This window comes from Pleurodeles waltl, chromosome 3_1, assembly GCF_031143425.1.
Source record: "Pleurodeles waltl isolate 20211129_DDA chromosome 3_1, aPleWal1.hap1.20221129, whole genome shotgun sequence".
NCBI lineage: Eukaryota > Metazoa > Chordata > Amphibia > Caudata > Salamandridae > Pleurodeles > Pleurodeles waltl.
The window spans coordinates 846,039,326-846,066,202 of NC_090440.1; the positions used below are offsets into that span (position 1 = coordinate 846,039,326).

Sequence of the window (26,877 nt, forward strand, 5' to 3'; positions counted from 1 at the left end):
TTTCACTGCAATTTCTTTTTATTATAGTAATTTCCCCAAATGGTATGGCTGATATCTGTGACCTAGGATGAAAGCTATCCGTATGTAATAATGCATTACATGCTGTTGGTTTGCGATAATTCCTTGTTTGGATTATGTTATCCTTAGCTATCAGCTGTACAAAAAAATAATTGAATTTCTACTTAATTTGCATGTCATTTGTATGTTAAAGTCATTAGTATTAAAATGAGTATGGAACTCTTCTAACAGGAGTGAGGATCCTGTCCATATTAGTAAGATATCATCAATGCATCTCCCTCTCAAAAATATATGTTCTGTTAAATGTGGGGGACCTTTATTCCAAATATGAAGAGTTTGTTTGTGTGAATGAGTAGGTGTGTGAGTGTTTGTGTGAATGCTGTCATCAGTGATGTCATTTTAAATGCCATCAGTGATGTCATCAGTTATGTTTCTGACCATGTCATGAGTGATGTAATATGTGAGGTCATAAGCAGTGCATTATGGTGGCACAAGTTATAGTTGGCTCAATTAACTATAACTGCTGAATTTCACTAGTTTTGTTGGTTTGAGGTGTTAACCTAACTATAATGTCCCTGTAACCTTTGTCTTTTTCAGTGAATATATATATATATATAACAGAGTGGTGGTAGTCACTCTGTAGTTATAGTTAGGGTGACCAAAGATAGGGATTCTTATTTGTGTCCTTTAATAACTTTGCAGCCATTTGATGAAAGTCTGTGAAACGTTGCAGGCCTACTGCCTCTATTTAATTGTCGGAGTACTGAAAGTTTCAAGGCGTTTGGTCAAGGGGGTGCAAAGAAAAAAGGGGGATCCGAAAACCACTTTGAAATCCAACATATTTTACATAGCCTTTTTTATTTCATGCTGTGTGAAAACAGCCAGTCGGACTTTGCTGATATTTAGCAGCATTAGATATTAGGGTGCACAGATGATTCCTTTGGGTACTACAGGCAAGTAGAGTAAGTATTTTTTAAGTTATAAGGTTTTTCAAATTAGTGATATCTTGTAGCACAGTATTACTAAAAGTAGCAAGGAGGCCCTAAAGATATACTAGACTGCATATGTAAAGTTTCACATTTACTACATGAACAACTGAAAGACCATTTATGGTCACATGCTAATGGAAAGCTATGAACAAATACATAACAAATAGAATACATCTTAATCTACATACATTTTCTGTGCATACTTTCTGACCACAGCTGCCAAGTTTCTCAGGTCCATGCGTGACATGCTGCTCCAGTTCAGGTTTTTTCTTTGAATTGTGGGTCTTGTATTCTTTTTTTATAATTCAGTAAACAAGACTATAACTCCCAGAATTCAAAGAAAAAGCCATGACTGGACTGGCACATCATGCATGGACCTGGGAAACTTGGCAGTGCTGTCTGTCTTATGCACCTTTGTACAACAAATTGAATAATTGACCTAGCAGTGAGAGCAGTGAGGCACACACACTATTATTCAGAGGACATTGATAATTGGCCACCAGGAAAAAATAACAATATTATTTTTTATAACAATAATGTTTGGCTTTCATTTACTTTGGGCTTAATATGTAGCACAATATTACTAAAGGTAGCAAAGAAGCACAAAAATAATCTAGACTGCATATGTAAAGTTTCAGAATTACTACATGAACAGCTAAAAGACACATTTATGGTCACATGATTATGTAAACCAAGAAGCAAATACATAACAAATATAATCATTACGAAAAGAAATAAATCACATTAAATCTGATTGCCACTCTATAGTTGTAGTTAGTATTCCCCAAAATAGGAATTAGTCGGACATTAGCTCCCCAATAATTTTCCACCTGTTTGACGAATAACCACAAACTTTCCAGACCTCTAGCATTTTCTACATTTTGAGATGATATACATTTTTTGGGTGAATCCTTCAAGGAGAGCAGAGATAAAATGGACCCAAAATGTGTTTTTCCACCAACGCATTTTTCATAGAATATTGTATTTGATGTAGTGCGAAAATGGAGGAATGGATTTACATGAGCTTCGGCAGTATTATATATTATGGTGAAAAGATTATGGGCCTCATTATGACCCTGGCGGTACAGAACCGCCAGGGCCAACGGGGGCGGGAGCACCGTCGACAGGCCGGCGGTGCTCCCTTGGTCATTCTGACCGCGGCGCTTTGGCCGAGGTCAGAACAGGAAAACCGGCGGTCTCCCGCCGGTTTTCCACTGCCCCTAAGAATCCTCCAAGGCGGCGCAGCTCGCTGCGCCGCCGAGGGGATTCTGACAATCCTTACCGCCATCCTGTTCCTGCCGGCTCGCCCGCCAGGAACAGGATGGCGGTAAGGATTGTCGTGGGGCCCCTGGGGGCCCCTGCAGTGCCCATGCCAATGGCATGGGCACTGCAGGGGCCCCCGTAAGAGGGCCCCGCTAGTATTTCACTGTCTGCATAGCAGACAGTGAAATACGCGACAGGTGCAGTAGCACCCGTCGCACCTTCCCACTCCGCCGGCTCGATTACGAGCCGGCATCCTCGTGGGAAGGGAGTTTTACCCTGGGCTGGCGGGCGGTCTTTTGGAGACCGCCCGCCAGCCCAGGGAAAAACTCATAATACCCTCCGCGGTCTTCTGACCGCGGAGCGGTATTATGGAGGGCGGCATCCTGGCGGGCGGCCTCCGCCGCCCGCCAGGGTCATAATGAGGCCCTATGTTTTTTTGGGTTCTGCAGTTAGGCAGGGTAAATTGTTTTTAAATTAGAAGGCATTTAAACTTAGTGATATCTGTCAGTGGTGTACTTTAGTGGAATTTCACAAAAGTTTGTGAAAGTTCCATGGCTCAGGGCTGTAAACTTATTTGAAAATATATAAAACATAAAAAATAAATTTCTTGTCTCATACCACATAAATAAAGTGGTGATAGGTAGGGACCAACTATTTCCCTGTATCCAAGGCCCAAACACAGAACGCAGCCAAAGTGCAATAAAAACAATATGGCTGCCTTTTCATTCTCTAACAAGAGCCATTACCCAATTATATACTGGCTTGTGATCGCCACGTGCTACAGTATACTGCAAATTTTTCACAGTATAACATGGCCCAAAATATAACTAAGGCCTAACTGTATCATTGGATTGTGGTGCCCTTTCGCTACTCATGGTGTCACATGGGCAGTGCAATACTTGAGTCAGATTTACAAAGGAAAGCATTGATTGGTAAATCTGGAGAATTGGAAGGAAGTGCAATTCGCTGTTTTGTGTTACTCTGCACACAATCTACATTGCTGCTACATATCACATACATCTGTATGCCACATCACTGTAGCCACTCCACTATACAATGTTCAATTCCATGCCACTTCACTCTACACCTCTCCACTGTACGAGACTCCACTCTACGGCACTCTACTCAACGCTATTACACTGCACGCTATGCCACTGTACTCCACTCTAGTCTGCATCACTTCACTGCACGCCACTCCACTGGATGCTACTCCACTATATGCTATTCCACTCTACTCCATTCTACTGTACGCCACTGTGCTCTATTCTGTTCCACTGTATGTCAGTCCACTATACAGCACCCCGTTGTATGCTTTTCCTCTTTATATTACTCCACTGTATGTTACTGCAGTCTATGCCACTCCATTGCATGAAACTCCACTCTATGCCACTTCATTCTGTGCTCTTCGATTGGACTCCACTCCAATGTATGCCACTCCACTGTATGCTATTACATGCCACCCCATTCCAGTGTACACCTCTCCAGTATACCCCACTTCATTATATGCCACTGTACCATAAGCTAATCCACAATACACTAATCCAGTCTATGCTGCTTTACTTTATACTACTCCTATCTACACTATTTCACTGTATGTCACTCCACTATATGCTACTCCACTGTACACCATTGCAGCATACACCACTCCACTCTTTGCCACTCCATTTATGCTAATCCATTGGATGCCACTCCATTCTACACCACTCCACTCTATGCTGTTCCACTATATGCTACTTCACTCTACCTCAAGTCCACTGTACACTACTTCAATCGACACCACTTGACTATACACCATTCCACTCTATGGTGTTCTACTCTATGCTATTCCATTATATGCTTCTCTACTGTACGCCACTCCTCAGTACTATTCTTCTGTACGCCACTCCATTCTATGCCATTACACTGTACACAACTTCAGTCCTTTCATCTCTACTGTATGATATTCCACTCTACCCTACTCCACTGTACCCCACTGTCTGTATGCTATTACAATGTACCCCACCTCCCACAATACACCACTCCAGTCTAAACCTACAATATTCCACTCTATCCTCGTACACTGCACTGTCCAAATGTGCATTCAAATCTATGATGGTACACACTCTTGTACAACACTCTATGACAGTTTCCAACACTCTACTGTATGAGACACCACTCCAATTTATAACAGTGTCCTTGACTCTACACTATGCCACATCAATGTATGTCCCCACACTCTACGATAATCCACTGTATGCAACTGAGCTGTACACCACACCACTATATGCTATTCCATTCCATGCTACTCCATTCTTATTCACTCCACTGTACAGTATACCACAGTACGCTATTCCACTGTATGCCACTCCACATTATGGTAATCCACTCTACGCCACTACAGTGTACACCACTCCACTCTATGCTGCTCCATTGTATGACACGCTCCTCCATTCTATATAACTCCACTTTCCAATACTGTACGACACCCCTCTTCACTGTACTATACAATACAGTAGTCCAATTTATGACATTTTACTCAACTGTATGCTATGCCATTTCAATCTACTGTACTCCACACCACTGTAGTCTACAACACACCACTCCACTCCACTCTATGGCACTTTACTCCACCACCACACTTCAGTGTATTCCACTCTATTACACTTTATCCCACTCTACACCACTGTACTATACTCCACTCTATGCTGCTCCTCTGTCCGACACTCTACTCCATTGTATGCAACTCCACTCTACAACAGTGTACTACACTTTATACCACTCTGACACTCTACTCCATGCCCATCCACTCTATGCAACTGTACTACACTGTATGACACTCAACAACATGCCATCCAACATTTCTCTATGATATGCCGCTCCATCATATGACTCAGTACTTCTCTCTATGACACTCTTCTCCACTGTACTGTATGACACTCCACTTGATGATACTCCACTCTGACACTCTGCTTCACCTTACTTCAGTCTAAAACACTCTACTCCAATTTATGACAGTGTACAACATCCTACCCTGCTGTTCAACATGCCATTTCACTATACAATTTCCTTCTCCAGTCTACAATACTTGACTCCACTATATGAGACACTATGCCACTACAATATTTAACACTTTACTATACTGTACAATACGCTAATCCACTCTACTCCACCCGATTCCAATCTACAATACTCCAGTCTATGACAATAAACATTACAACACTGTTTCCAATCTACAATACTCCAGTCTATAAACTTTACAGTACTGTCCTCCACTGTACTGTGCAACACTCCACATTACAACTCTCCACTTGCAACACTGGCCTCTATGATTTGAAACACATTTGTATTAAAAATGAAAAAAGGTCATTTAAATTCAATAAAAAAAAACAAAAGTTAAAGCTTAGCTACAGTATGAAAACTTATTTTCCTGGTACAAACCAAGTTTAAACCACACAAAATTTAGAAATTATAAAGTTATAGTTATAACTTTCAATTACAAATTATCCATCACCTTTAAATTATTTTAAAGAGAGGACCTAGTTATACACTCTTTTCAGCTCACTAACCAGACAACACTTACTATAACTCGCCACTCTACAATGCACTGTTGTGACAAAAAATGTAATTTGAGAAGTTGTGTTGTTATGAATGCTATATCTATCTATCTATCTATCTATCTATCTATCTATCTATCTATCTATCTATCTATCTATCTATCTATCTATCTATCTATCTATAAATATATATTTATCACCACTGTTCCTCCTAAAAGCTATCACACTGACCCTCTCAGCAGTGGTGTGCTGTAGCCAGTGGGGGAAACCGGAATATCAAAACAAGAAAAATAGTTGGTGAAGACACAATCAAGGCAGTGCACACTTGGTAGTGCAATAAGTGAAAAATGTATTAGTGGCAGGGATGTGTAACACCCTGTACTTCTTCGCCAAAAAGAAGAGAAAAGTCTCAGTCACAAATTTGTTGCAGAAGTGAATATATTTAATGGCACACAACCCAACGTGTTTCGGAAACCAAGTTTCCTTGATCACGGATGACATACTTTACAACAATTTCCGTTTTGACTTGTGGGATGAAATGTGTTAAAACTGATAATGAATTTCGATTCCAGTCTTCTTAGATGCAAGACTCTGTTTCCTCCTCTTTCATTAATTGCAATTCTATCCAGAACTACAAATTTTAACAAATTGATCTTTTGGGCATGAAACTCCTTAAAATGTCTGGCTACTGGATATGTTTTATCATGATGTACGGAAAGCCTTTTACACTGGTAACTGACCATCAAGCTTTACTGACTATCATTGGCAATTCAAAAGCCAAGATGTCTCCTCACATTGAATGATGGGGACTGCGATTGCAGGAGTACAATTATACCATTGTGCATAATCAAGGGGTGGATCAAAACCATGCTGACTACTTTTCTGGAGTGCCTATACAAGGTCAAGGTACTCCATCCAAGATGGTTGAAGCCTACATTAATTTCATTGTTAAATCAAATATGCCAGCTCTTATCTTGTTATCCCAGATTATCACTGCCAGGATCCATGACAGTGACATGCTGAAGTTAAAAGACATATTTTCACATCAGTCATGAAATCGACACACTCAACCTCTCAGCAATGATGGTGAATATCAAAAAAAGGGAAATGTCAAAGATGAACTGTCCATAAAACCAGAGAGGGAGTTATACTGCAAGGGTCAAAAATACTTATTCTGGAGAGTTTGCGACAGAAAATAATTAAAGTGATTCACGAAAGATATTGTGGTATTGTTGCCACAAAAAGAGCTCTTTGAGACCAAGTTTGTTTTCCGAATTTAGATGAGAGGGTTGAAAAAGAACTCAAGGCCTGTCATCTATGCGACTGTCTATCTATAAATGTTACTCAACATAATCTGAAAATGCCAAAACTACCTAAGTTTGCATGGGAGAGAATAGCCATTGATTTTTTCAGTCCACTCGATAATGGACATCACCTAATGCTATTTGTGGATGAATACTCATGTTTTCCATTATCTGAAGATCTCTCATCCACAACCCATGAATGAGTTATTGAGAGACTAAATGGCATCTACGCAACTTTTGGCATTTCAGTCATTTTGAAGTCTGATAATGTTCCGCCTTTTAATAGTTGAGAATTCAAGGAGTTCCTGGAGCATCTGAAGATAAAGCATCTAAAGAGTACATATGTGTGGCCACAAGCCAACAGACTCGTTGAGCGTTTTATGAGTACGCTAAAAAAAACAGTGCAGTGTGCAACTGTTAAGAAGCTCAGTTTGAAAACTGTATTTAATTCTACCATACCACCTTATCGTTTAACACCTTACTCGACCACAGGCGAAAGTCCTGTAACTTTGATGTCAGGGAGAGCAATAACAATCAAGTTATCTCAATTGACCAACAAGAGAGAAAGAAGTGAGAACACAATTTGTACAAGGGACTTTGTAAACAAGCAGAAAATGAAAACCTATCTAGAAAATAGGTGACATGCAAAGAAAATCACTTTTATGAGAGGAGATTTAGTGATCGTCCAACAGAAGCGAAGAAGAAAATCTGATGGCCCATGTGATGTAGAACCTTTCCACTTGGTGTCTACCAAAGGACACATGGTCACTGCCCAGCACTCTGGGAATTCTCTAACCAGAGATTCTTTTCACTTTAGGCCTTTGATTCATTCAAATCAAGATGGTGAAGGAAAGACTGAACCTGAGAACTCATTGACTGCTGTTACCCCTTCATCGTCTTCAAAAAGCTCTGACATGAAAGCTTACAGTAAACAGATCAGGTTGACTATATACAGGGCTAAAGGTTCAGGGTATTCATACCCTGCACCATTTTCTTTTTTTCTGCATTTTTTTGGGGACTTGGCTGAAGCTGAGACCCAAAATGTCTGCTAACACTTCCTGGTTAAAGTGTTGGCAGCCAATCAGAGCTCTGCAGTTCCCTACATGAGCCTGTTATTTTTTGCAAAGTCGTCATGGTGGAAACTCGGCCCTAGATATAAAAAAAAAGAACAATCTGTGGAACAAAATCTACCTTTCTGTCAAATTTGGTATATATCCGTCCAGTGGTTCGGGCTGTAGTCATGTTCAAAATTCCCATGGTGAATAACATGGAAAAGGCACTTTTTTTTACCCCCCCTTTTTCTTGGCCCCAGCTTGATGGATCACCCTGACACTTTCAATGCGTTACAAGAATTACCCGTAAACTTTTTTTTTTTTAATTTTGTGAAGATCTGTTAAATGGCGCCAAAGATATATGTAAGTCAAAAAATCACTTTTCCTATGGAAACATATCCAAAGACCCCAACCAAAAAAGTAGGACGGGCACTCACAGGATCTCAATGCAATTGCTTTATTTTATCAATGATCAAACGCTCAAGCTGACTGCCAAACTCACAGGAGTATTCCACCGTCATACTGGAGGCATCCCCCAAGCGTATTACAATGTTCCTGCTGTGCTGACCGGTGGGAACATTGCATTGCGCGTTCCCGATGGGCTGGCCAGCGGGAAAAGTTCTACAATATTGGTCTCCGCTCCTTTAAGGAAGCGGAGGCCAATATCGTAGCACACCAACACCATCGGAATGTGCACTGTCTACAAAGCAGACAGTGCGCATTCTGATGGTGCTGGGCAGGGGGGCCCATGCACTGCCCATGGCTTGGCTGGCTTTCTGCACACCCTTCTATGGCGGGGTCTTGTTCAACCCAAGATGCCTTCACAGGTAGCCGACTACCAGTCAAGTAGGATGATATTCAAATCGTTTTCTTTGAAAAGGGAACCAGGAAGAGGTGTCCTCGCTTAACCCAATGTATAGAGCCCCTTTCCTTTTTTGTTAGATCCAGTGGGCAACTAGTCAACTCTGGTGAATGTGCAGGCTCACAGTGAGCAAAATATGTCATAATGTGGAGATGCCGTCCTTTTGTACTTGGCCAATTGAGGAGCAACTCTAGATCGTGTCCTGTCAAATTGAGGAATCTGGGGAATACTCTGAATATAAAGTGAACTGGAGTAAATTTGATAAGATTGGGGACTGGCCGCTCGAGAATGAAGTGGTCAGCCCACTTCAGACGGTATGTGGTGGGTTCAGATCCCTAGGAATACATGTCACACTGAACTCTGATGGATTCCTGGCAAGGAATATAGATAATCTGCTGACAGATATCCAGGGTGACATTCTGAGATAACATAATCTGTCACTAACACAGGGGATAGCTCTTTCACATATAAGGGCATATTATTGGACAACTCAGCTGCAGCCAGTAAATGACTGGATCAATACTCACCTAGACGAGCTAGCAGTTAGACTGGACAGACAAATCATGATAGTGCCTAGTTGGTTATACTATTTATACGGAGTGTCTAAGATGAACAAGAAACTCTTTGCCCTGCATGGGCTCCCTTATTAGCCTTGGACAGAGTAATAGCCAGTACTGGATGGAAGAGTAAAATTATGTTTGACACACCCCTTTGTTGAAAGAGGTGTGAAGTCTTCAGGAGTACACTCATTGTGTCTGGATAGATACTTCCAGGGTACAAGACATGATAGTGGGTGGAAATATCAAACCCCTTGAGCAGCACCAAGAGGAACATGAGCTCTCAACAGACACACCATTACAAACTGAAATATGTCTTAAATGGAGAGGCCATTGAATGGAAGAACATGCCCAAATGCGCACCACTTGAGTGTCACGTCCTGAGGACCCCACTGGGTAAAGAGGCAATCTCCTCCATTTACACATCAATAATAAACAACATTCCAGACAATCTTATTAACCTAAGCCAAGGGTGCGAGCAGGATGTGGGAACACTTTAGGATATAGATGCACCCTCAGGAGGAAGCCATCAGAGCTAGATTTCACCTCATCCAATGCAAGAGCATGCATAGAGTGTACCTAGATATGGCCAGGCTGCAAAAAATGGGGAAAATGTAGACTCCCTCTTGCTTATGTTGTAACAACAAAGAAGGTTAATTCTACCACACGGTTTGGGCTTTTCCTACAATTCAAAGCCATTGGTGCATGTAGTAATGGGAGTTCAGTGATGTCCTCAATAGCACAATTCTACATAGCCCCAACTTAGTGTGATTGGGTGTCCTGGGGCACATCTGCCTTCCCCAGAAAAAGCTACTCTTCTGCTTATGGTGTTTAGTGGTATTTATTGCTCATTGGGTCTAGCTGTGGCAAAATGAGACATCACACAATTGTGGGTGTCCCCCATGACTCAGACAAACTACAAATGGCATGCAGGGACAGACATGTGCATGGGAGCATAAAAAGTGGTTTGAGAATGTCTAGTGTCAGTGGAGCGACTTCTATGGGCTGGTACTTAGAGATGTGGTCCCTGTGCTCTTGGTATTGGACAATTAATCATCACATTCACTTCGGTCAGTCACTGCCTGGGCTTATGGATCCTGCATGAAAACGTAACTGTTTTTCTTGTGGTCTCTGTCTGTGGTTGTTGGGTTTTTGTTCTTTCATATACTCTGGTGGTTGCACATGGATGAATAGCACATGCCAACGAAAGAGCTTACCCTCACTCAAATATAATAGAAACGACCAGGGACATGGATGATCAGGACTTCCTTAAATGACACCTCTTTGGAATTTTCTGCCTTGTCTTGCAAACTGTTATAATGTGAGAAAAGTCTTTCCTTGAGTGCAATTATTGGTTTATATGCCATTTGTTGATTTTTCCACTTTGAATATGTTTAGTCACTGATGTTGCACACCATGCCCAAAGTGACAATATACATGTGTATATATGTATTAAGAGTTCTTCCATGTGAAACACACCTACACAATCACTGTGACTTTGAACCTTTCCATAAGTAATACAGTACACCTGTTTAGTAAAGCCAATATGTCTCAGAGGAGGCAGTATAGTCATGGACACATCATTACAAAGGCTTGGAGGAAAAGGTTTAGCTGTGTTATTGACTTGAATTCTTGATTTGATTTAGAAGTGAAGAGTTTACCTAACCAACTAAAATTAGAGTTTTTTGGGAGCCTGAATTTTATATAACACAGACTACTGAAGTGATAGAGTAATACAGCAAGGCTTCAGATGGTAATCAGGCTAGATATTATCTTAACCCCTTCCTTTAAAGAAATATTTATTTTCTGTTATCCATACGTGCACACTGAAGCTCTGTTGTACTCATCCAAATTAACACCCTTACATTGTTCTTCTTCCAAACACACTAATGTGTCCATTTATCTCTCAACTGGGTGTTCTTACTTTTGTAATGCAAGATTAAAGCTTGCAAAGAAGGTCTGCTTGCACAATTCTGAAAATGTGTAGTTCTGTTTATCAATTTTTTGTTTTTTTTGTGTGCAGGGTCAGCCTGGTCCTCCTGGCCTACCTGGTCCCCAAGTGAGTATACTTGCTTTACAGATCACAGCATTATGAGAAAGGATACATAAGTTTACATCTCTAATTTCAAGTCTTTTTGTCTAGGGACCTGGGCTGCCTGGACTGCCGGTGAGTATTTATTGGTGGAAGCATTTGTCGTGAAAACCTTAATGTAACACACTTAAACAGGAAGGTTTAAAGTCTACCTTACAGCTAATATGATGAGCAAGCAGTGAGAATTATGAGTGAAGCATCCAATAATAATATGAAAAAGAAAGGAGTGAGTGAGGAGATGCAGCTCACAGGACCATAATTTCTAGTATTCATGAGTGAATGAAGTAGAAGAGTGTATGTAAAGTGTGGCTTTTTTTAATTGACATTAAAAATATTTTTCTCCTTGAGGAAATTAAAGTAGTAAAATCATAGACATGAATTACACTTATTTATATATAGGTTTGACTAGTAAAGCAATTCTCAGTGAAAGTCTCCTTTGATGTTAGTTAAAAGGTTCTATTTGGAGGATTAGAGTTAAAAATTAGTCCAGAAGTTATAAAAGCTGATCACGTTCTTACCACTAAAAAGTACAGACATTGTATTTACAAGTAAGAAAGCTGAAATTGTCACATAAACATTTCTGCACATATCACACTGTGATAGTAATAAAAAATCAAAGTTGTTTAGGTATTTAGAACTGCTGAAATTATTAATTTCAAGTTACAGTAAATAGTAATAATTGTTATGCATATTTCTTTTTAAATTTAAAATTAATTGAAAATGATTTATTTTAAATTATGTTATGATTGTATTAAAATCTATTAAAAACAATTATGGTTGAAACAGTAATTAAAAATCAATTAAACATGCTTTGGTAGGTTAAAAAAATTGGTGTTTACTACAATGTTGACTTTGAAGTCTTAAAATCATGACTTTTTATTTCAGTGTCTAAAAAAATTGTGAGTGGTCGTTTATCAATTAAAACTGTGGAAGCAATTTGGCCATTTAAAAAAGTTACTGTTATTAATTAAAAACTATAACAGGTATCAAGAAATTAAATGTGTGCCAATAATTTAAACCCTCTTTAAAACTTGTATGCTTTCCCCACTTAAAAAGCTTGAAAAGGTTTAGCTTTTGCAACAATTTCATTCACAGAAGATAAACTTACAGAGACAAAGGTTTATACATTTTAATCAGTTTTCAATTATACAGAGGGAGGTTTTACAGGAAGGGAACAGATTTGTGTAGACAGATTGTATTGTGTGTTTGCTTTAATAAGATGACAACAATGTTTCTGTAGTTTGGTGCACATGGGTGTACACAGGTGAAACCTGATAATGTATAAATGTATACATTTCTCTTCAGTTCTGGATCAGACAGGGTGTTGTGAGAGTTTAGGAGAGAATGGGTTTGTGTTTTATAGGACTGACAATATGTGCTAAGCAAATATATATTTATGCATAGGTGCAAGTGCATAGGCTAGGAGAATAACATATTTTATTAGGAAATAGGCACATATCTTTGGTCAGTGCGTGGGTGTGCCAAGAGAAGTGCCATGTGTGCTTGGGGACTGGAGCAAATTTTAGAATTGCAATAGCTTTTATTTGGAAAATGAGCCAGAGTACAAGTTCAGAGAAACATTGGTGTGTATATTGTGGGAATACGCATGTGTCAAGTGAATGGGTATCTGGGGTAGGGGGATGGTCCATGTTATGGGTTCATGTGCTTCTGGGCCAAGTTCAGACATTGAGAGAGTGATCAACAGTGTTGTTTGTGTTAGATAGGGGAACATTATGCATGGGCACGTAGGGTAGGGTATAGGATAGAGCATCTGCTACTGCAGAAAACCCCATAAAAAATGAGGGTCACATGTGTGGGTTCAGCATTCTTGGCCCTTATTTAGAGCACAAGTTAAAGTAACACATTCTGTTTTTCCTATAGGGTCCTCCAGGTCCAGTAGGTGTTCCTGGAGAAATTGGAGTGACTGGTCCCAAGGTAAGTGGCTTCTTCAGTCACAGGTGACTCAGAGACAATATGAAGCAATCATTGTTGTCCCCTCCATATCCCTCTCAGATGAAGAATAATAAGAGTCCAATTAGGTGATGTGAATAGTTTTGACTGGAATGTGTTTCTCACATAGAAATGATCTATTTGGATTTTTAAGTTTCAAAGCAGGAGCAATGAACCAACAAGCACTAGTCACCAAACAGTATCCAAAACACTAGGAATAGCAGAAATATAATCTAGCATCTTTGAACCTACATGGTTGCGCTTTAATCAAACCATCATGTACCGAATATTCTCCTATTAGGTGTTGAGGGGCCAGGAGAGGCACAAAGAGTGGAAACTAAGGGCCATGTGTACAAATCTTCAGACTAGTGATTACCTAATTGCGTTTTTCTGCAAATCACAAGTAGGAAATTGCTATTCCTTATGTATAAAACACATGTGTTTCATTTAGCAATGAATATTAATGAGGCACATCACAGTTTGTGACTTATTAGGCATTGCAGCCACCTCAGGGATAGTGGCCTACCGGGATCAGCAGACCACCATGTCTGTGATTGCTTTTAAATAAAGCAATCTTTTTTTTAATGCAGCCTTTTTTTCTGCAGGAGGTGTTCAAAAATAAAAAATGAAATATTTAGGTTTAATTTGAATTAAGTTTAAATTTTAAGCTTCATTTTTTAAGAGTATGCAGTGGTCCATGGAACCACTGTCTGCTCTTATAATTATTTGTATCAACATTCACAAAGGGGAAATGGTCCATGATGACCCCGTCCCATGTGCAAATGATTACCACCTCCTCTGTGGTGTCAGTAAAAAATGAATGTTTTGCAACCGTAATTTAATTCCAAAACATTCATACATACCACTGAGAATCAGCATTAGAAGGGGACGACCCCAAACACACCCCTTCCAAATACCATTTCGCAAACCCAAATAGCTATTCGGTAACAGGTTACTGCATCACAATTTGGCTTTTGTACATTTAAAAAACATTTTTTGAGGTTGCAAAGCACCCGATTCTCTGAATTGAGCTGTATTTGACCTCAAAAAAGGTTCTGTACACATGGCCCTAAGAAGAATGTTGACTTTTTATTCCTTTCACTTCAGTCATGACCTGTGACAAGGGATAACAAGAGCACTTCCCAGAATTCGGAAAGGCATGACAGTTGTAGCCACATGGCATCTGTAACTGAAAGGCATGGACAGGTGGTAGTAGAGTAACTTTAAAAGTAGTGTAAATGAGGCATTGTTTCTTAACCTGTTAATCACTATAGTGTCTGCTATTGAAAGTAAACCAATGAGATAGCACAGTCAGTTGAGTGCCTAAACAATAAGTTTATAGATGAGTAACCTTTGGCTAGGTGTTCATATCCTGTTGGGGCTGACTTAGCCTTTTATCTCTTCATAAGATGATTAAATAAGTACCCCTTGGATGTTAAAACCACATATAGAGTGTCATTATGAGTTTGTTGGACGGAAAAGGCTGTCCATCAAACTTCCGCGGTCAGGTTGCCTCCAGTGCAACCGCCTTCCCACAGGCCCCATTACAAGTTCCCTGTTGGGCCAGTGGGCCGAAACTGTGTTTCCTCCAGCTAGCTAAATGGGGAATAGCCTACATCATTGATGCTGGCTCATAATTCAGCCAGCTGCAATGTTGCAGTGCGTAGGGTGCACCAGTGAACAGAGCGACGGGGCTGGCCATGGGAGCCCTCGCACTGCCCATGCTAACTGCATGGGCAGTGCAGCGGCCCCCTGGGGCCTCCTGCACCTCGTCCCTGCCAGCCTTTACATGGCAGTGCTACTGCCATGTAAAAGCTGGTGGAGATGGGGGGTCATAATCCCCAGGGTGGCGCTGCTTGCAGCATTGCCCTAGAGGAGGGTCTAGCGGTTCTGGCGGTCCGACTGTCGTGCAACTGCCGTGGTCGTAATGTGGTTGTCAGACTTCTGCCAAAGTGATTGGACTGCCACTCTGGCAGCGACCTGACCACCAACGCTCCCCTGGCGGTCTTAAGGCTGCCAGGGTTGTAATGAGGCCCATAATCTAAGCGTCAAGCAATGAATTGGTTTGTGCTCTGCTCTGTAAATGGTCAGTATTATATTATTTTTGCAAAACACAATAATGTCCACTACAAAATCATGTTTTTTTAAAGAGTTGATTTTCACATTTCTAGATATAAATTATGTGTAAATTATGATATTCTCTTTTTTTCAGGGTATTAAGGGGCCCCTTGGTGCTGCAGGACCACCCGGTCTCCCTGGAAAACCAGTGAGTAGTTTTATTTTAGTCTCCAAGATATTTTAACAGTTAAATGGATGTGCTGTAAGCCATAGTGTCTTAAACAAAGTTTCTGTTTCATCCCTCATCCACACCTTGTGACAGGATCTGATTTTTACTGTTTGAAGATTGAGACTCTTTGAGCTATGCGTCTTCTGCAGTGGTGTAATGACCCATGAGAACCTTGGGGATTTCCTCCTGGTAGGCTAGGGCAGAGTCAGCTGTCAGATTCCACAAATGACTGCTGATTCTGATAGACCACTTAGGTATTGGTCAGTGTTGATCATGTACAAACTGAAAGTCTGAAATGTGATTATCTCTATTCCATGCCATCAAGTGATCAGAAGAACACATCTGTTTGGAAATCTTCCATTCCCCAATACAACAGTGAGCTGTGCAGTTTAAAGTGTTCACCCTCCTTTCTCATGCTTTTCTAGAGAATGAAAATGCCATTTCCGTCTTCTTAAGCATCTTTCAGAACATAAAAAGATATTTTGTAAGCACTCTTCATATTCCATACTGTAAACATTAAACGTTAATATAAATTTATGTTCCCTGTTATGAAAGCGAAACATATAAAAAGAAAGGCTATTAGTGCCTATACACTGTACACATCTCTTTCTGATGTCCTTTAATCATAACCAAATGCAGTTATGCAGAAGCCACAATACTGATGTAAAACATTTGTCAGAGGTAAAGATGAAAAACACAGAGACCAGAAAGAAATGCTAAGTTGGAAATTCCGTTATGTGAAGTACATTTTTCATATTCTGTATTATCTAAGATCTAAAGTACGTATTTACCTCCTTTATGTTTTTTGTTGTAGGGTCCTCCAGGAACTATCCAGGGAATTGAAGGCAGTGCTGACTTCTTGGTAATTGTGATTCCTTACAATTTACAAAACATACATCTTTTGCACAGATACTGAATGACACTGGTTGCTCCTGGGACCTTTCCAATCTAAAATTGTTGTGTATGTCTCTTGCAGTGTCCAACCAACTGCCCCGCTGGACAAAAAGGGCCCCAAGGCTTGCAGGGACTCAAGGTAAAACAACTTCATTCACTTGTTCATTTAACAGGATCCAATGCTTTAACTTTTTGAGTCACAGGGGTCTTGACTATCAGCACACAGGCACTAAAGAGATGAGAAAATCCTTTGAATGCCAAGAGCTTGATGTATTTATATACACATTTCAGTAGTAGCAAAGTTAGTTTATTTTAAAATAGTGTCTGTTTCTGCAAGGGAGATAGAGTGATTTGTCCAGGAGGAAAATTTGGTCAAGCTGGAATGTCTGCATCAGAACTCCACTCTACTAACTTCATATCAAATAATTTAACCAATAACCAAACTTCATTTATCTCTGAATTTTGAAAGAAGAAGCTATAAAATACCATGATTCAAAATTTGGAAGGCAATTCAGGTTTGTGGACATCTAAATTCTTCCTGGCTTGGAATTTTGAAAATAATTAATTTCCTCAATGAATAAAATGAAAACCTAAAGGGAAACACCCTGTCTTCTGTCTGAGAACAATACATAAGAAGGGGAAGCCATATGGATTTGTACGTGCTTTAATCTGAGCACAAGGTGTGACTGTAGGGACCCAAAGAGATATGCAATTCATTTGGCAGTTAGCAAGTTTAAATATACTGCTCAAGGCCTTACAGCTGGAAGTACAAATTCAAAAACTCACTGCCTTTGCAGATATAGGAATGGTGACTCATTGTACTCTTCCAGCACTCAACAGCACTCTCAATGAAATAGTTCTGAGGTATCCGTTAGGGCACTGTTACACTACAAGTCAAGGAGGAGGCCACAGAATGAGGTCATTGATGCCTTTTGGGAAAGAGGATTTTTATAGAATGTCTAGGAAGAGAATAGGCTAATAATGTGACTGCAAAGAAGAAGGCGAAGACTAGCTATGGCAAAGGAAGAAGTACATGAAAGCAAAAGCTGCATAAGACACATTGTCTAACCTGGGAGAAGTAAAGATGCATTATTTTGAGAATGCCATCTATATTCATAAAATACTACACTTTAATTGATGCTGGGCATTGTTACATGAAACTAGAAATGTATTATACAGTAGTTGGGAAATGTTACAATAAAGGAGGAAAGAGTTATTCTGAAATATTACTCTGAAGTGGGAAAAAAGATACCCTAATAGGAAAATGACACTAACTAATGAGATAGTTACATAGAATTGGGAAAACGTTAACGGGTGGAGAAAAGACACAGAAAAAAGGGAAAAGTAACTCTGGAGTTGGAAAATGTTAAACTGGTGGAGGTAAGTTTAATTGCATAGAAGGAAATGTTACCTTGAGCTGAAAAGTGTTTAACTAGAGAAATTAGCTATAACATGCAATTAGAATAAATTGTACAAGTCTGTACAAGTCTTGCAAAGTAGTAGCAGAAAAAGAACATTCTACATCAGTTAATGGTGTACTAAACGGCAAAGGGAAGTTCTTTATATGGGGACAGCATAGAGTTAATTGAACTAATGCCAATTGAGAGTAGGGTGATGCCTACCTGGCTCACGGCTGTGTAAAGCTGGAGTAGTGTAGTGTAGTATTTCAGATGAGCAGAGCAATGTTGAACTGGATCAGAATAATGCTTAATAGTAACAGGGTTTGTTAATTTGAAGTAGAATATGTTATTGGTGTACAGCAATGTTAACCCAAAAAACAGTAAAGCTGATTTGTAGGACGATTTTGTAAATAACTGTAGGGCATTTTAAAGTGTGGCAAGTAAAAGTAACCTAGAGCGAAGCAAAAGCCAAAATGATGTGGGCTGTTCTGAGCTAGGATAGGGTATTGGCACACTGAAGTAGAAACATCTTAAATGCAGTTACAAAGTTACATTACAGTAACTAAATATTAATTATTACATTTTGAAACAGAATAACACCTGCTCATGTAAGCCAGTGTTAAAATGGAGTATGACAATATTAGTGTAGAAAGGAAAACTGCAAAAATAAAGTACTAATTGAGGATTCACACCTCAAAATTTAATTTAAATACATAAATGTGGAATTATTTTGAGTATAGATGCTATTTAGAGTCATTTTTTTAACGTTATTCATCAAGGCAATATTTTTCAGACAATATTCCTGAAGGAGTTCAAATGCCTAACATTTTTATGACATATCTTGCCTTTATGTAGTTTACATAAAAAACGAATTCTCCTTGATTGTTCTTTTCTCACTATAATACAATATTGTCCTTAGGTAATGTGGATGGGCATGTATAAAAATCAGATTTGCAATATGTTGAATAGCATATTTGCAGGCTCTATTTTGCAGTGGCACATAAGAGGATATGCATATATTTAATGGTAACAGAAGGCATTCTGTTCTATGATTCATATAAAACATCAACCATTTGGAGCTTAATGATTATTTAAGGATTTTGCATCTACCATTGTTAAAACATTCCACAGGTTGGTTGCGAGCAAAACATTTAGGGCCATATGTACGAACACATTTTCCCATTGACACAGAATGGAAAAAACCCTTTGCTACATCTGGCCCTTAGTAACAAAATCATAAACCAGGACACTAATTACAAATATTTATGACCTCCTTAATATCTTCCCCCTTGCATAATCATGCATATTGCAAAGCTAGCAGATTCAGAGAGGGGCAATATTGACCACCCTTAACATGGACATAAAAGGTTTTAGTTTACATCCTCTCCTTACCAAGATCAAACCTGGTGCTTCTGCAGAAAAGCTTTTCCTCACAACCGGAAATTTCTTCCATAGTTCTTATTGCACCTTTTTGAATATGCTAGTGATTTTTAATAGCCATTAAATAAAGTGGGTGAAATCTTGGTATAGTTTACTTTATTTAAAGAAACAACATGTTTTTTCCTTCACTCCTGCAAAAAAGTGACCTTAATTGTTCACACACAAGAAAGATTGAGAGATCAGATTTTGCTTTCTGGCTGTTCATTTCAGTTTAAATTATGAGTCGAGTAATGGTAAAATGTAGTTAACAACACGTAAACTGATTAAAGGAATTGTTTTAACTATACAATCCAATATTAAAACTGAATTATACATTATTAAAATAGAAGAGATATGTGTGTCCTGAGCAGGATAATACAAGGCTGAAGCAGCAAGAAAATGTTCTACTTCAGAAACAAAATGTTAAACTGTAGGAATATGAACCTAAACTGTCAGAAGAATTATTAATCCAGTGTTACAACACAATAATCTGTGGTAAAATTCATAAACTGAAATTAATTAATGATAACTTCTGATATGAATCTGTTTAATTTGAATGATTACACTAATTGAGCTAATCTGCACTAGAGAAATGTTACAATAAGATTTTGTGTACAGACGCCTGTCCTATATTATGAAATTGGAGAGGAGAAATGCTATATTATAGTAATGACATATTCACCTAGAGTAAGCGTATTTTTAAAAGAAAGATGACTATGTTAAACTGGGGCATAAAAATTTGAAAGAAAAATATGGGCTTTTAAAATGAGTTGATGTGTGGCGCAAGACAATGTTTTCTAATCTAATACAATCTCCAGCTCCATCTCTACCCCAATCACACTATCAAGATCAATCTCAATCGTAATCCCAATCCAACATCAAAGTGCATTGAGACAAAACCTGCTTCCTAAAGGCAAAATTGTGATCCATTTCCAACTAGCTCTAAGCGGCTTCTTCTAAAGTAATGCTGCTTGATATAAGGAGTATCTTTTTCTTGGCTGTGACTAATGTTACCCTCAGCACCACAAGTATCAAAGTCTACTTCGTATGTTCCCATCCTTGCATAGCTGTCTTTTGTGCTGAGTCTAGGTTTCAGCTTAGTAGACTCTGTATGTACATACATAGAAGATAAGTACAGCTCATGCTTTGTGTTTTACAATATGAGCCTCTTCTTTATGCCATTAATAGCCATTGGTATACATAGTGGCACTTCTATACATAGGTATTCATCTACCATTCCCTGTGGTGCTAAGGAAATGTAGGGTGAAAGTATCTCATGAAGGCACTGAAAACACTATGAGAAGACCCTGTAAATAGTTCATTGAACCACTGAGAGCACCATAGAATCTCTCAAGATTGTATATAAAATTCATAAAGCTGTGAATGGACTGGCTTCAACTACAGCTGGGCAGTTTGAATTTAGGCTAAGGCCGTAGGCAGCAAAAGAAAGCTGCCATTTCAGGGCTCTTGTGCACCGGCCTGTCACGTGTGCAGTGTACAAGGGACAGGCTGGTGCACAAGAGGCTTTCACTGCCTACGGCCCTCCTGAATACTACGGATCTCGGAAGTGCTAAGCAGGGTCAGCCTGGCTGACCATGCCTAACTCTGCTTAGCACTTCCAAGATGGGGCACATTCAAGACACCGTGGGTCATGTAACTCTGCCTCCATGGAATTCCACTGAGTTTTTTTCCGTAGAGATGAACACCGTAAATTCCACCCAGACCTATTCAAGACGCCCTACTCAAATTAAAGTAATTCTAATGTGCAGTACAAAGTAGAAAATATGCAGAATAATTACAGTCTAACGTCCCTCTGGACCTAACCATGCTGCAACTAGCTCTCAACTAAGCCTTTACTGCAGCATTTATTTAAGATAAAATGTCAAAAACAAATCGCTCAGACAAATGCAGAAAGATGCTAAGACTACTGCCTCTATAGAGCACCAACAGAGAAATGTAATACTGTTGTTTTAAAGTGTTAAGCCATAGTCAGGGCCACTGAAAGTATGTGGCATGGTTCAGTAAATTATGCAGCAGGAAAAGACAATGGATTATGTGGCAAATGCAGCAAAATTATGCGAAAATCACAGCGGTAGCCCAACTGCATAATTCCAGTGGCCCTCACCATAGTATAAAAACATTATCAAGAATTTGAAATCATTAATCTAGAGTCTAAAAATATTTAGCTTCATTGCATCCATTTTAAAGAGTGGCACGAATTATTATGCTGATATAATTGTACTAAAATGGTTAAAGGAAATTGCATAAACACAAATCAAAGTTGGGTGGGTAGATGTCAAATTCTGAGTTTGTCACTGTACAAAATTGTTAAACTGGTAGAAAAAAAATGCTGAGAAGGGCTAATCTAGATTAGGGTAATTTTACTGTGTAAAAAATATTAAACTAGTACACAGAAGGGTGAAAATAAGAATAATTCTCACCCTTTAAAAGGCTCTGAGGTAAATTTGAGGTAGATGGAAAAACTTTAAACTTGAGGTTGATGATGAAATTTTAAACTGAAAGATCCAATATGACATGGCAGTAGTGTAAAATACTCTGGACTATGTATATGTGAATTTGAAAAACATATACTGTTAAATTAAACAAACTACATAATTTGTTTACTACAGACCATAAATATCTCTGGTTTGTAAATGAATTCATTGGGTTACTTGTACATGTATGTCTCGATAGATCATAAAACTCTTTCAACAGTAATATGTTGGGATTTTGTAGTACAACCATGTCCCAAAACAATGAAATGTTATATTGAGGAAGAGATATTGTAACTCAGCATAAACAAATTTAAGCAGACTTGCATAATTAGTAAAATAGTGATTTAAACCTACTTTAGATAATATTAAGCTCCATTTGGGGAGCATTAAAGGCTTTATTGGAGTACACTAAACACTTGTGAAAGACTTCTTGGTTAAATGGGACACTCAGCATGAGTACAGAACCCTTAATTTGGTAAAACGCATAATAAACTGCAGATGAGAAATGTTAAATGTGTTGTGGGCTGTTATTGTTTCTTAGCTATTGCTTTGTTCCAAGATACTAGCTTCAAAGAGACGCAACTGCCACCAAAAAATTCGTAAGGCCAAGATTCACTGAGGAAGCAACCACCTTTGTAGTAACCCAAATGTTCTGCAAGATTTATCATTGCAGGTGGAGGCATTTCATAATATGATGTCAAAGGTAGACAGTTCTTTGCTACTGTGGGGGATTTCCAAAAAGAGGTTTTTATTTTAACCAAGGAACACAGAGGGCTTGAGGCGAGGTGAGGGTGAAATTAACACAAAGAATGGAGGATTTAGTCTTTGGCAGACTGCGTATGCAGCACCGAGATTTAGAGTAACTTTTCTGATGTACTTGAATATTCTGCACTGATCAGAGCACTGCTGGGATATATTGCTAAGTGTGTGCAGGTCTCTGACTGTGAGTTAAATTCTGGAACGACTGTAAAATAGCAATGTTAAACTACAGTAGGACAATATTTACCTGTATGAAGAGAAATACTGAGATAGGCTCATTAGGACATTTTAAAAATGCAGTGAGGAAAAGATAATTAAAGAAATTTCAAATTGCAATTTGAATGATAAAGAAGGAGGTCACTACTGAACTGTGTTTGGGGAATGTTAAACTAGAGTAGAGCAATTTTAAATTGTAAAATCACAATGTTAAGCTGTTAGTGAACTGCTGGAGGAGAAATGGAAATGTTAAATTGAAGTAGGATAATTTAGAACTGTTAAAAAGGAATGTTAACCAGAAGAAAGACAGTTTGAAATCCAACAGGAGAAATGTAAATGTAAAGCTGTAGTACGACAGTGTTAAACTCTAAAAGAGAAATGTTAGACTGGCTTATGGCAAAATCAGAATGTTGCAAGAGGAATGCCATACTGTTGTATTCCAATATTAAACTCTCAAAATGAAGTATGAGAATGGTGTAGGTTAATATTAACTTCTCTAAAATGGAATTTTACAATGGACTATAATTTCATTACAATAGTATTTCTAAATGGATGGAAGACAATATTAAACTTCAATAGTTTAATCTTAAACTGTAATGGGACAAAACTCATTTGCAATTAGGGGAATGCTGAACTGGAGTGAAGCGAACTATCAAAATGCAAGTTATTTCAAGACTGTGATCTCATTTGTTTTCTAGAGAAGTAGCAATTTAAATGTACTAGATGAAGAACTACAACTTCCTTGTACCGCAGTGGGGACAGATATGACCTGTTATACTGTGGCATGCTACTCGTAATGGTTTAAAGTATATGATGTTGAAATAAGGGGGACCTAAATATATTTTTTATGTTTTCTACCTTCAGGGTCATAAAGGACGTCCAGGTCCACTTGGAGAACCAGGGAAGATTGGAGCAACAGTGAGTATATCTAACGGGCTTCTTTGGAAATAAGTGTAGCTTGACAAAGATGAAGCAATGACAATCCTGACCCCTTATATCTGCTATTTAGGTCTGTGGCCTGGCGTGCCAATACAAGAGCCTTTGTGCAGAGACGGCCTCAATACAAATCAGTAGTAAAGACGTAATGTTTAAAGAGTCCGGATTTCTCGATCAGCCCTTGAGTCAATTACATGTCGACAACATAAATAGCAATGGGTTATCTTTACAAGTTCAGATATAAGTACTAAACACTCATCTATGACGTCAGGAAAGATAAATATGTGATGCCAGATGTCTTTTCTCGGAGAAAGAATCACATAGATATCACATGTCATGGCTCAGATAATTAATCGCCTACAGATTACGGGCCAGATGTATCAAAATATTTTGCACTCGCAAACGGCGAAATTGGACGTTTGCGAGTGCAAAATCGTGGTCTGCAATGCATCAAAGGCATTCGCCGACCACAAAATGAAAATTGCAAAAATTGCGATTTTCTGCGTTGCGACCTGGATTTTGCGAAAGGCAATTCTGCAAAAAATCACAAATTGCGATTTTTCGCAGAATGGTATTTTGCACATGCAAAATACCATTGTCTGCAACCAGGTGGTAACCTGATGCAAAATTTAAAAATGCGGTAAGACTGCATTTTTAGATTTAATATGTAAAGCACACATGCCCTTTTGGCATGTGTGTACTTTACATGGTAAAAGAAAAAAAAAATGGGGTGCAGGAGAGGGGGCCTTAGGCCCCCAGCACCCTGGCCTTTTGCATTTCTCAAATTGCGATTTCTGGTTCAGAAATCGCAATTTAGGAAATGCAAAAAATTTGCAGCAATGGGCCAACAGGCCCATAGCTGCGAATGGGCCCAGTATCGCAATTTGTGATTCGGTAATTGCATTTGCGATTTTTAAGAAATCGCAATTACCGAATCGCAAATGTGATACATGGCCCTTTGCGAGTCAGTTATTGCGATTTCTTAAAAATCGCAATTACCGAAACGCAATGGGCCAGATTCATACATCTGGCCCTACATGCTGTAAATTGGGAAAAGTTACAGATTATGGAATCAGAATTTGAGAAGGAATCAGCAAGTGTTTACAGAATCCAGGTCAGAGAAGGGGTCAGTTGCAGTTACAGGTTTCAAGGCAGAGATGGAATCAGTTACGTATAACACATTCTGGCTCAAAGAAGGAATTAATGTGTGCAGATTACCACCCAAAGAAGGAATCAGCTCGAGATGCCAAATCTGCGAAGGGGTCGGTCGCAGATCGAGTTTTAAAAGGAATCAGATACAGATTACTGACCACCACTGAAAGACGGAATCAATTGCAGATTTTAATTCAAAGAAGGGGTCTGTTACAGATTACATTTAGGGCGTAAGCAATGGCTTGGTTAGGTCAATAAAAAATACCAGTAACTACAAATTGCTAATATTGTTTTGGGAAATTAATATATTGCAGTATGTCACAATATTACTGATTCTGGCCAAGTAAAGTATCCTCTTCCATCTGAATTTTTGCATTGTAATGATGCACCTTAAAACCAATTATAAGTATCTTTGCACTCTCTAATACTTTTGAATGTTTCAAGTTGCTGGCCTGGTCTAGTACATATGTACCTCTGTTGTTGTAGTATTGTCTGGGAATGTTGCAGATTTCTCGCCCTGGCACGGTCCATGGGAATCTGCCCTTATGCCTTCAATGTTTGAGACCGTTGCAAGTTTCTGCAGTCTCTCTTATTAATTTTTGTGTTTTCTGTTCAGGGTCCGAAAGGTGATGTTGGAATATCTGGCGAGCAAGGCATCCCAGGCCCTCGAGTAATGTATTTACTTACATTTAATATATAATTTATTTTATCTGTTTTACTAACTAAAAAGTGTGTACATCTGTGTATGCGCTCTGTATTCTGCTGTTGTACAGTGACATAGGCACACCGGAATTCCTGGTGATATTGGGTAGCTCCTGCAGTTATGATAAGATGTAAGGGTTTGTCTGTTTTGATATGTTCTTTATTTGATACAATAAAAGTGATGTGAAAGTCTGGGGGTGTTTTTAGGTCTGGCCTAGAGACAACTTTATCCAGCACGCCATCTCAAGGTTTCCAAAACTACAGTCATTTATGCATGCATACATACACAGGCTATTTGTCAACCCTCTTGATTTACTGGTCCCTTCAAGTATCATTTATGGTTTACTTCTGTACATCACAGCATATAGTACGGGGCAGTGGGTCAGCCCATTTCATCCATTGGCTGTTTTGCACTGTAAATGATGGCATTTTGCCTGATCATATGTACAAAGCTGCCTGAAAAGGAGTGCATGTCAGTGCCAGGGCTGCTGAGCATGGGCCACTGGTTCACTCATTTCTTCACATTGTTTTATCCTTTTACCAATTTATTTATATGTTTACAAAAAACACACACACAAAACTAAATCCACACAACATCAATTGGCTTTGCTAATACGTATTTTTACTCCAGGCAGTTGTGCAGTGCTAGAAAGCTAGAATTGCCCAAGGATGTTCTTTTTCGATGCAGTGATAAATTGAAAGTGATGGACAAACCGAGCAGTGTCCCTTATTCCATGCAGTGAGATGGAAGGATAGGCATGCTTCGGTATGATCTTTGGTCCGTGCAGTGATGCAGTGAGGTAGTACAGAAAATGCTCATGGATGATATTTATTTCGCGCAGTGATGCAGTGAAAGAATACAAATGCCTGGGGTGTTTTTATTCTAGCAGTGATGGAGTGAAATTGAAGGATATAAATACTTAGAGGTGGTCCTTTTTCTGTACATTATGATGCTTCATATAGTAGTGATAAAATGCATGTAAAGGCTAGATGTATT

At 39.0% G+C, this 26,877-nt stretch overlaps 1 protein-coding gene across 1 annotated transcript in view; it reads left to right on the top strand.

Annotated features, from left to right (window-relative positions):
• COL9A2 (collagen type IX alpha 2 chain) overlaps positions 1–26,877 on the top strand; it is a 157,926-nt gene that overhangs the window by 58,969 nt on the left and 72,080 nt on the right. The window contains exons 6-13 of the mRNA XM_069223778.1: positions 11,602–11,637; positions 11,722–11,745; positions 13,552–13,605; positions 15,833–15,886; positions 16,722–16,769; positions 16,884–16,940; positions 23,955–24,008; positions 25,795–25,848. Coding sequence (XP_069079879.1) covers positions 11,602–11,637; positions 11,722–11,745; positions 13,552–13,605; positions 15,833–15,886; positions 16,722–16,769; positions 16,884–16,940; positions 23,955–24,008; positions 25,795–25,848 — 381 coding nt within the window. The remainder of the gene's footprint in view (positions 1–11,601; positions 11,638–11,721; positions 11,746–13,551; positions 13,606–15,832; positions 15,887–16,721; positions 16,770–16,883; positions 16,941–23,954; positions 24,009–25,794; positions 25,849–26,877) is intronic.